Source organism: Amblyraja radiata, chromosome 17 (assembly GCF_010909765.2).
Source record: "Amblyraja radiata isolate CabotCenter1 chromosome 17, sAmbRad1.1.pri, whole genome shotgun sequence".
Taxonomy (NCBI): domain Eukaryota; kingdom Metazoa; phylum Chordata; class Chondrichthyes; order Rajiformes; family Rajidae; genus Amblyraja; species Amblyraja radiata.
The window spans coordinates 38,770,247-38,782,087 of NC_045972.1; the positions used below are offsets into that span (position 1 = coordinate 38,770,247).

At 42.7% G+C, this 11,841-nt stretch overlaps 1 protein-coding gene across 1 annotated transcript; it reads left to right on the forward strand.

Annotated features, from left to right (window-relative positions):
* Nucleotides 1-3,589: 3,589 nt before the first annotated feature.
* LOC116982916 (agouti related neuropeptide) lies at nt 3,590-11,614 on the forward strand. Its single transcript, XM_033036470.1, has 4 exons — nt 3,590-3,731; nt 7,839-8,000; nt 9,006-9,091; nt 11,312-11,614. The coding sequence occupies exons 1-4, from the start codon at nt 3,590-3,592 to the stop codon at nt 11,498-11,500; spliced, it is 579 nt and encodes a 192-aa protein (XP_032892361.1). The 3' UTR covers nt 11,501-11,614.
* The last annotated feature ends 227 nt before the right edge of the window (nt 11,615-11,841 follow it).

An 11,841-nucleotide genomic window follows, 5' to 3' on the forward strand; every position in this document is an offset into this window, starting at 1 on the left:
AAAAGTGGCCCTTTTTGATTTTTGCCCTGGTTTTGTCTGCCTGCCACTTTTACTTTTCACCTTGCTACCTATTGCTTCTACCCTCATTTTACACCCCTCTGTCTCTACGCTCACACATTTAAGAAACCCTTTCCCTTTAACTCCATCCTCCACTATCCCATTTGACACCCCACCCCCCTTATTCAGTTTAAAACCACCCGTGTAGCAGTGGCAAACCTGCCTGCCAGAATGCTGGTCCCACACCTGTTAAGATGCAATCCGTCCCTTTTGTACAGTTCCCCCTTACCCCAAAACAGATCCCAGTGATCTAAGAATCTAAATCCCTGCCCCGTGCACCAGTTCCTCAGCCACACGTTCAGGTCCCGTATCTCCCTGTTCCTGCTCTCGCCAGCACGAGGAACTGGAAGCAAACCGGAGATAACAACCCTGGAGGTCCTGCTTTTCAGCATTTTTCCGAGCTCTCTAAAGTCACGCTGCAGAATATTCATCCCCTTCTTTCCGACATCGTTTGTGTCGACATGCACTACCACTTCCGGATGTTCACCTTCGCCCTTGAGGATTTTCTGTACTCTGTCCGTGACATCCTGGATCCTGGCACCAGGAAGGCAGCACACCATCCTCGCATCCCGTCTGTTGCCGCAGAAACCCCTGTCCGTACCTCTCACAATGGAGTCTCCCACTACAATGGCGTTGCCTGCCTTAGGCCTTTTTGGTTTTGGCTCAACAGCCCTGTTCGCATCACAAGCCAGTCCGCCGCCCAGTGTAAACACCTCTTCTGTCCCGACAGCTTCTAAGTGGGTGAACCTGTTCACAAGAGGTACAACACCCGGGGACGTTGGCATTCCATGCTTCCCTCCCGTTCTCACTGTCTCCCACCTTCTCTCTTCCAGTACCTTAGGTGTAACAATCGTACTGTAGGACTTGTCGAGGAACGACTCCATTTCTCGGACGAACCGGAGGTCATCCACTTGCTTTTCCAGTTCCCCAACACGGCCCTTCAGGAGCTCTACCTGGATGCACTTCTCGCATTTGTAGCAGCCAGAGGCACCAGCGGTGTCCTTGACCTCCCACATACTGCAAGCATCACACTGAATCAGCTTGCCTGACATCTCCTTCTTTCGTCTCTACCTCTCAAGCGTATTGCGTGGTCTCCTCTCCTCAGCCTAAGACTCTCGAGCCAAAGACTCACACTTTACTCACAGGGCACTTCCCTCGCAAGGCCGCTCACTCACTGCCACTCGCTAAGAGCCGTCTTGCTTAAATTGACTGATAAATTGCCTGATTTACCAATTTACAGACCAAATTCCTCAGTTTTCAACTGTTTTCCCAGCACTGACTCACTTCTCTCCTCCCACTTGGGCTAGAGCCAATCAGTCGTATCTCTTGCTAAGCTCCTGCTGCTGTTGCTCCCAAATCTACAGCAGTTCTGAGTAAAGTCTGCCTGTCCTTGGCCTCTACTTTAACTGTTTTCACTTCTCTCCTCCCACTTGGGCTAGAGCCAATCAGTCGTATCTCTTGCAAATCTCCTGCTGCTGTTGCTCCCAAAACTACAGCAGTTCTGAGTAAAGTCTGCCTGTCCTTGGCCTCTACTTTAACTGTTTTCACTTCTCTCCTCCCACTTGGGCTAGAGCCAATCAGTCGTATCTCTTGCTAAACTCCTGCTGCTGTTGCTCCCAAATCTACAGCAGTTCTGAGTAAAGTCTGCCTGTCCTTGGCCTCTACTTTAACTGTTTTCACTTCTCTCCTCCCACTTGGGCTAGAGCCAATCAGTCGTATCTCTTGCTAACTCCTGCTGCTGTTGCTCCCAAATCTACAGCAGTTCTAAGTAAAGTCTGCCTGTCCTTGGCCTCTACTTTAACTGTTTTCACTTCTCTCCTCCCACTTGGGCTAGAGCCAATCAGTCGTATCTCTTGCTAACTCCTGCTGCTGTTGCTCACGAACATTAAGTTCATAACTTCATATGTTATCGGAGCAGTTAGGCCATTTAGCCCATCAAGTCTACTCCACCATTCAACCATGGCTGATCTATCTTTCCCCCTCAACCACATTCTCCTGCCTTCTCCCCATAATCCCCGACACCCCTAAGATCAACACCCTGGCAGATTACTTTCATTTCCTGTGTAAATTTTAAAAAATGAAATCACACTCTATTTTGTGACATTTGTTTTTATGTTTTGCAATAAATAAATCCATGAAATCTCAATCATTGTATGAGGTTCTTTTACATTACATTTACAATTAAGGTCTTCTATCTATGACCTGTTTGGTAAAATGGCTAAAACAATTAAGTACACTGAGGACTCAGTGTTCACTCTGTATTAGCACTTTATTATATAAAATGTCAACAAATGTGGAATGAGCAATTGATTTAGTGTTGACATGCCAACCATCAATAATGATTAACAATGTTCTGGGACCAATGTGACATTGTTGATGTGACTGCCAGCTGTGATGCAAAGATGCACAAAAAAGAACATCTTGGTCACTTACCCGTAAGATCACCTGCCTGAATTCAGGAAAATACAACTAAATTATTAAACTACAGCTAGCCTGACAACGTGACTCCTGTTTCACTGGATATTAAATGAAGTGTCTCACTGCAGGCGACTTGCATATAACTACGATGAGAAAGAATCAACACAGTAATTAGACAGTTGATATACATCATTAGTTGGAGGCAAGGATTAATAAGTAGAACATAGAACCTAGAACAGTACAGCATAGGAACATTAAGATAAACACGGGTGGATTACCTTCATTTCCCGTGTAAATTAAAAAAAACAAGATTCTTCAGAAAATTTGGTTGTGCCGAACATGATGCCAAGTTAAACTGCCTGTATATGATCCATATCCCTCTATTCCCTGCACTTCCATATACATATTAAAAAACCTCTCAAATGCTGCTACCTTATTTGTCTCCAACTTCTGACAATGCATTCCAGGCCCCCACTATTCTGTCTAAAACATTTGCCTTGCATGTCGCTATTAAACTTTCCCCCTCTCACCTTATGCTCTCTCGTGTTAGACATTTCCACCCCGGGGAAAAGGTTCTAACTGTCTCCTATCTATGCCTCCCAAAATATTATATGCTTCTATTAAGTCTCCCCTCAACCTCTGACATTCCAGAGAGAACAATCCAAGTTTATCCAGCCTGTCCTTGAAACTGAAACCCTCAATTCCAGACAGCATTCCTGGTAAACCTCCTCTGCACCCTCTCCAAAACCGCAACATCTTTCCATTAATGGGACAACCAGAACTACATGCAAAACTTCAAATACAGACAATACTCCAAATACTCCAAATTAATTGTGATTATCCTTAATATACACTTAAATAACACAGTAGGTGGCCATGCAGCCCATCGGGCCCATGCCAGATCCCAGGGATGTCCCTGAAACCCTCAGATACTCTCGCACACGTGCCTTTTGCTATTAACCTACACAAAGGTGACCAAAAACAGTGACCAATTAATCCACCACTACTTTGAGATACGAGAAAAGACTGGGGCAACTGGAGGACACCCACATCACAGCAGGAACATGCGATCCCTGCACAAATTACAGCCCAGGTCAGGATTGAGCCCAGGACCATGGAGCAGTGTGGCAGCTGCAGTAAACCAGCACCCGTTCGTTCGGAAGTTCAGATGGTTGGGTATCTGGCCTGCTCGCTATTCCGGACTGTGAGATGGATGTCCAGTGTGCAGCCTCGTCGTGTGGTTGTGCTCTTCCATGGTTTTGCCATCTTCACATCCTCCACCATCATTGGAAACCATGAACGAGATACATAAAGGGGTCAACCATACAAACACTGTGAATGCCATAGCAAATTAGAATCTGGGCATTCTGTTGGGAGAGGCTCCTTCCTAATGAAAAGCATTTCCGCTACCTTCAAGCCACAAATCAGGAACATGGACTTGCCTGTTTGAGTGCAACTCCAACAAACCCCAAGAAGCTCAATGCAAGACAGACTGCTTTATTGTCACAAGTCAAGTACGCGTTAGCAAGCTACAAAAGCTGTTTGCTGTACCTCGGTACACGTGACTATAAACTAAACTTAAACTCAAACCTTAAAATATCAGTCTCTGCTCCACCAATGTATGATAGCTGTCAGTAGGATGCATTGCAGCAGGGTTTTAAAGTTTCTTTGACAGTCCTCTCTCCACCCCCCTTAAACTTGTGACCCCAAACATTTAGTTGGACCAAGGCATCTAAGGCACAGGAACAGCAACACCATCAAATTCCCTTCCAAATTACACAGCACGCCGATGTAGAAATATATGAGTTTTCCTTTATTGGTAACAGGTTAAAATCCCTAAAGCATTGACCAAATAACAGTATAAGTGCTCCATTTCCATTTAGATTACAGGTTCAAAACAGCAACCAATCACTATCTTTAAAAAATTTACTAATTATGGCCATTTCCCATGTAAGTGGGAAGACATAATATTGGAAAAGGTGAATCTGCCATACAATGTTTTCTTTAATGGATTTCAAAATTATATGGTAGTTATAGAGTATTTTTTTTAAAGATTCTCTTTCATTAAACACTAACTTACAAATCCATATCTTGTCGAAAATGTAATTGTCTCAATTGCATGTAAGAGAAAACAAGCTCCAATTTTAGTTCCAAATGGATTTCTGATCAGATCTTGTTGAACTGCTCAAACAGTAAAAGTATATTTCTACAACCTTTGATCAACTAACCTTTTACAAATATGCTTCTCTTGAATTAATAAAGTGCACTTACATTGCCATTAATTTGCTCAAGAAATAACCGCCTCTATTTAGTTCCAAATGGATTTCTGATCAGATCTTGTTGAACTGTAGGAGCCGTGGTCATACAACATGGAAAAGGACACTTTAGCCCAACCCATCCAAAATACCCCATCTAAGCTGATGCCATTTGCCCACATTTAGCCCATATCCCTCTAAACTTCCCCATCCATGTACCTGTCCAAATCTCTTTTAAATGCAGTTATAGTACTTGCATCAACTACCTCCTCTGCCATCTCGTTCCATATACCTACCGCACTCTGAGTTTAGTTTAGAGAAACAGTGTGGAAACGAGCCCTTCAGCCCATCGAGTCCACACTGATCATCAATCACCTGTACACAAATTCTATGTTATCCCACTTTCGCATCCCAGGAGCAATTTACAGAAGCCGATTAACCTTCAAACCTGCACGTCTTTGGAACATGGGAGGAAACGAGAGAACCCGGAGAAAACCCATGCAGTCACAGGGAGAACGTACAAACTCCACATAGACAGCACCTGTAGTCAGGATCAAACCCAAGTCTCTGGCACTGAGATGCAGCAGCTCTACCGCTGTGCCACTGCGCCACCCTCACTGAGTGTAAGCATTGCCCCTCTCCCAACTTAAATCTATGTCATCAGCTTCTTGACTCCCCTATCCTGGGTAACAGAATTTGGGCATTCACCCATTTATTCCCCTCATGATTTTATACACCTCTATAAAATGATCTCTACGCCTCCTACGCTCCAAGGAATAAAATCCTAGCCTGTCCAACCTTTAGCACAGGCTCTGGAGTCCTGTCAACATCCTCTCAAATCTTCTCTGCACTCATTACAACTTAATGACAGTTAATAATACTTTACACTGAAAATTTGCAGCAATGGTGAAGGAAATGATGTCCATATTTACCAGAGTAACATGAAGCAGAGCAGTATTTATTCAGTAAACCTCATGGTGGCTGCAATGTGTGCTATCTACAAAATGCAGCATTTAAGACTTGTTTAAGACTACTTTCCAAACCTGTGACATGTGGATATGTAAAATTCTGATCATTCAATTGGATGGATTTCATTATTCATTCAAATGATGTGGGCTTTGCAATCTGAGACAGCTTTTAATCGTCCATCCCCAATTGCCCTTAAGAATTTCATGGTGAGCTGCCTTCTTGATCCGATGCAATTTTGAGATATGGATATATTTGGACAAATATGTAGCCAGTCAAAAGTTGAATTTGCTTGAATCCTAAAAGATAAATTTCACCGTTGAGATTACAAAGAGGGGCAGGCACTGCACGCACGGTCCATCACAGGTTTTGACCTCCCCACCTCTGTAGGGATCTATAGGAGATGCTATTTCAGAATAGCAGTCAATATCATCAAAGATCCACGTCACCTTGGCTATCCTCTTATTTTGCTATTACCATCAGTAAGAAAGTGCAGGTGCCTGAAAACTGTGACCACCAGGTTGTGGAATCGCTTTGGCCAGCAACCATCAAGGTTCTGGAACACTAACCTCAACAACTATGAACTTCCATGCACTATATCTTTGATTGTTTACGGACACTGGTTTTTGCACTATTATGGTTATTAATTCATTGATTTTTATTATTAAATTTTATTTGTGTGTTTCCAAGTTCTAATTGCGCTATGTATAATTGGATTTTTATTATAATTTTTGTTATTCAGATTCATTGGTGAGAGGAGAGTCGCTCCTGTATTACACGGAGAGCAGTCCTCTCTCTCCATTACAATCCAATCCACCTGCTGGGCAGAGTTGTCCAGCAGGTGAATCATATTTTTAATATTTACTGCCCAATTATAGTACATAAAGTTAGGGAGCGCTAGACCACCCATCTCTTTTGGTTTACTATGGTGTGCTCTTTGTATTCTGTGGGATTTGTAATCCCATATAAAATTTGTAATGTCTGAGTCTAGTTTTTTGAAAAACTTTTTTGGAAGATATATTGGAATTGATTGAAATAAATATAGGATTTGTGGTAAAAAGATCATTTTTATAGCATTTATTCGACCTATTAAAGACATCGGGAGCGTTTTCCAGAATTTAATTAGATTATTTAGAATTAATTACATCTTTCACCAAACTATTGTGGCATCTAAAACGTCAGTTTGTAAACTTGGTCGGGTAAGTCCTATCCACAGAAAATGGGGCCACGGGGTCTGTCACACATCTTACCTCAGCCCAAGCTAAGTTTTCTCTTTGAGTGAGTGCCCAGACCATTCAGATTGTGTTGGAGAGCCAAGCTAGTCACTGGCAAAAACTGCTTTATTGCCTGATCTACATCACGACCAGCTACTACAGCCCATAAAATTGGATGGATGATATCCCCTCTTTCCCCAACTGCTATGGTGGTATGTTTATGTCTCCAAGTTCTCGGGCTGTAACCCTCTCTCAGCAGATATATTTCACTTTCGGCTAAGGACAAAATTCCGTCTGTTTTTCTTAACAGTGATGTCTGAGGCATAAATACTTGTCAGGTCTCTGGGCCGAGGCCAATAATCCTGAGACCTAAAAAGGCAAATAGAATTTCAATTTAAAGTTTAATGCTTCCATTAGTCTCTCACTCCACCAGGATCGTATTGAGGTGACGTGTTGGGAGTTTGTGCTAAATGTTTCGAGTTAGGACTCGAATCTACAGCTTTGGACTGAGAGTGCTATCCATTTAGCAAAGACTGACAACAGCCTACATTAATTGATTTTAAACAAACGTTGCTTGAGGTGAATATATATCCCACTCAGTGCTGTCGTCAGTATGACGCTGAACTTAATTCATCCAGTCAGTATAAACCAGGGACTCTAAGCCCTGCAGCTCAAAGACAGGTGGAAGCTCTCAGCAACCACTGACGAAGGGGGGGGGGAGAAAAGTTTGATTCCATTTCATGAGCTGTTCTTTTTTGGTAAATTGAGATTATTTAAGCAAAGAGTTTCTTAAGTCAAACTTCAGCAGTTGCATTATGTGCTGATGATAGATGAAGTATGGTTATTGTACAGCGTGTTCATAGAAGCAGATTACATTTCCGGGGCTGGGTTGCTGCTTGCAGCTGATTGTTGTTCCTCTATCCTGCAGGTATCATGCTTAACACCGTGCTGCTGTGCTGCTGGGCTCTACAAGTGGTTCTCACCTCCGGTACCACCAGAGCTGAATTGGATTCCAACGCCGTTAGCGAGGAGGCCACATACACCGACCTTGCCTTCCTGAGCAGGAGCAAAGCCCTGCTTTCCGCCGCAGGTGTGTATCAACCATCTCTGTTTAACTCATCACTCTCTGCACTGTTCTTGGTGTGAAGCTCTCCGAATGAGTGTCTGAATCTGCTGCTTAAACCACAACTAACTTTGCATTTTATCCATCGCGGGGGCTCAGCATATTGAATGGGTTTGTGGCTCCAGTGGGAGAATGGGAGGTGAGCCTGGTACAGATTCAACAAATATATTATAAATGTTCTTTACCCACGAAGAGAAATGAATCAATGGCTCAGTGTTTTTATAGTTAATCAAATACACTCTTTCAATATATGGAAGAAAATTCTTAGAGCAATCTCTTAAAAATCTTTTCATTATCTCCCAGAACATCTCTAATTTCTTCATGATCAGAGTCTGAAGAAGGGTCCTGACCTGAAACGTCATCCATCCTTTTTCTCCAAAGATGCTCCATGACCCGCTGAGTTACTCCAGCACTGTGTGTCTATCTTTGGTAAAAACGAGCATCAGCAGTTCTTTGTTTCTACATTAGAGCATTGTTCTACATAGCTATCTGTAACTTACGTTGGGATATCCCTTCAAGTTTATCCACAATAAATTCTCTTGTGCTGTATCAGCTTCAGAAATAACAATTGCCAAGTTACCCTTACACTTCATTTTACTAGTGAGTGAGTCTCTTGTGTGGCTCACAGGCAGATGGGGAGACAATGTATATTTCCTTTATCTCTTCTCTGTTTGACAACTTTACGCGGTCAGATTTTTTAAAATTTTGTTGCTTCTCACTAATTCTTTTGGATCCCTCATCTCCAAACCTTTTCCTGGAGAATGCTGATGTTATACAGCACAATTCCTTTAACTGTGCCTCATTCTTTAAAAATGGAACAGCGTAGAACGAAGGGAGATGGTTTGTGAGGCAGTTTTTATTTTTAGTTATTTTAATTGCATCAGCCAAGTCGCAGCTGCACATTTTGAAAGTTCAGTTTGCATTAACAGCAGGATGGGCATTTTATGAATGATATCACTGTTATGAATCCAGGTCCACTGACAAAACCCACACTGGATGGAGAAATAGACTTGTTGAAGGAAGATCGCAGCTCAGGGAAGATTGAAGCCAATCTAGAGGTAAATCAATTTTCATACAACATCGTGACAAAGACGGGAATGACTGATGTCTAATAAACTGGTTGAGTTTTTTTAATTACAGGCAATTCTCGCATTACAGGGTTTAGCTAGAAAGCAGTCCGTATCGCAATTCTCTATAATGCAAAGCAACAGCATTTGCTTACCCATCAAACAATGCTATTTTGTAATCAAATTGAGTTTATTAATTTTTTTTTTTCATATAAATTCTGTAAGAGTTAATTTTTATTCCATATCTCAGATATTTGGTAGTGATTTGTGTATTCCTTAAGAGCATATTTCCATCACCTGAACTGGCATAATGCAAGGCTGCCTATATGTCTAAAATGTAACTTTTCATATCAAGTGTCAAGTTTTAAATTTCCATACAAAATAGCTTCTCAGCACTGGTGAATGAAATTCTGTTATCCTCCAATAGAAGTACACATTCAAGTGCAATTTAATATTAACATTTCTTTGATATAAATTGGTTATTGGCCTGTTGGCCTTCACTAGAAGAGGAGTAACAAAATAGGAGCAAAGAGTTCTACAGTTCTACAGGGCCCTAGTGAGACCACACCTGGATTATTGTGTACAGTTTTGGTCCCCAAATTTGAGGAAGGACATTCTTGCTATTGAGGGAGTGCAGCATAGGTTCACAGGGTTAATTTCCGGGATGGCGGGACTGTCATACGTTGAAAGAATAGAGCAACTGGGATTTACACTAAAATTTGGAAGGATGAGAGGCAATCTTATTGAAACATATAAGATTATTAATGGATAGGGCACGCTAGAGGCAGGAAACATGTTCCCGATGTTGGGGGAGTCCAGAACCAGGGGCCAGAGTTTAAGAATAAGGGGTAGGCCATTTAGAACGGAGATGAGGAAAAACTTTTTCACTCAGAGAGTTGTGAATCTGTGGAATTCTCTGCCTCAGAAGGCAGTGGAGGCCAATTCTCTGGATGCTTTCAAGAGAGATTTAGATAGAGCTCTTACAGATAGCAGAGTCAAGGGATATGGGGAGAAGGTAGGAATGGGGTACTGATTGTGGATGATCAGCCATGATTACAGTGAATGGCAGTGCTGGCTCGAAGGGCCGAATGGCCTACTCCTACACCTATTGTCTATTGTCTATTGTTTGTTTCAATACTTAAAATAAAGGAAAACTACAAATGACTCAGTATTTTCGGAGGGGGGGGGGGGGGGGGGGGGGGAGCTGCAAGAGGTAGGGGTGGGACAAACCCTGCCAATTGATAGGTGGATAGAGGTGAGGATTTTAATTTTGGATTGGCAGGTGGTTAGACAAAGGCCAAAGATGAAGAGGATGATCAGTGGATGATCAGCCATGAACACATTGAATGGCGGTGCTGGCTTGAAAGGTTATCCCTGCACTTATTGTCTATTATCCACAGTCTAAAAGGCAACTAACCTACAAACAACCCCCTCCACCTTTCCCTCCTTTTTTTGCCCTTCCACCTGTGTTCCTTCCTCTGGCTGCACATTTTGCACCTCTTCTATCCTTATCTCACACAGTTTGTCTTTTCACCACTGGCTCAGCTTTCTCTCCCCCCCCTCTACAATCAGTCTGAAGAAAGGTCCCGACCCGAAACATCGGCCATCCATGTTGTCCAGAGATGCTGCCTGACCCCCTGAGTTACTCCAGCCCTTTGAGTTTTTTTGTAAGCCATCATTTGCAGTTCCTTGTTTCTACAATTGTCAGGTCAGTTGATTTTCTTTGCATTGTAAGTGTTTACACAAAGTGCTGTAAGAACTCAGTTGGTCAGGCAGCATCTGTGAAGGGACATAGACAGGTGGTCGAGGACGTTTCTGGTCAAGACCCTTTTTTTCAGACAGGAAGAAGCATTTGAAGAATGTCCCAACCCAAAACGGCCATCTGTCCATTCCCTCCCCAGATGCTGTTTGACCTGATGAGTTCCTCCAGCACTTTTTTTGCCGATAGTATTCTACGTCCTTACAATTCTATGTAAGAACTCAGTTGGTAAGGCAGCATCTATGGAGGGATATAGACACATGACGTTTTGGGTCGAGACCCTTCTGCTGAAGACCGGTCTCGACCCGCAACGTCACCCATTCCTACTCTCCAGTGATGCTGCCTGTCCCGCTGAGTTACTCCAGCATTAAATACGGCTAGTTCATCATATTGCAGTATCGGTGTAAAATTAATGAATGGTATGTGACTGATTTCAATGTTTATTCTTGCAGCTGGTGCCTAACGCAGGGGAGATGGACAGATCAAAGCGAGCGCCCAGAAGATGTGTGCGTCACTTGGAGTCTTGCTTTGGCCATCCACTGCCTTGCTGCGACCCATGTGCCATTTGTTACTGCAGGTTTTTTAATGCAATTTGCTACTGTAGGAAAATTGGTCATGACTGTCATCTGGGCAAGAACTAGTTTTGTAGTTGCACTATCTGCTGATTTAATTTCTGCTTAAGAAGCATGTATACGGATTGATATTGTAGTGCTTTCCATGTGTAACTTGTTATTTTGCTGTTGAAATAAACTTTTAGACCTACTTGTGAAAAACAAACATGGAATGGTGTTCCAGCTATTTATTTGTTGCAGGTTTCCCCAAAAGGTGAATTGACAATATAGAATATTGCCGTTTATTCAGTTTAGTTTAGTTTAGTTTAGAGAAACAGCGTGGCAACAAAGCCTTTGGCCCTCCGAGTCCACGCCGAACAGCAATCCCCGTACACTAGCAGTATCCTACACATCAGGGACCATTTACAATC

Coding starts and splice junctions, on each gene's coding strand:
- LOC116982916 (XM_033036470.1), top strand. CDS start 3,590: ATGGAGCAGTGTGGCAGCTGCAGTAAACCAGCACCCGTTCGTTCGGAA. Junction 3,732..7,838: donor TGTGGTTGTGCTCTTCCATG/GTTTTGCCATCT, acceptor TCTATCCTGCAG/GTATCATGCTTAACACCGTG. Junction 9,092..11,311: donor AGATTGAAGCCAATCTAGAG/GTAAATCAATTT, acceptor TTATTCTTGCAG/CTGGTGCCTAACGCAGGGGA.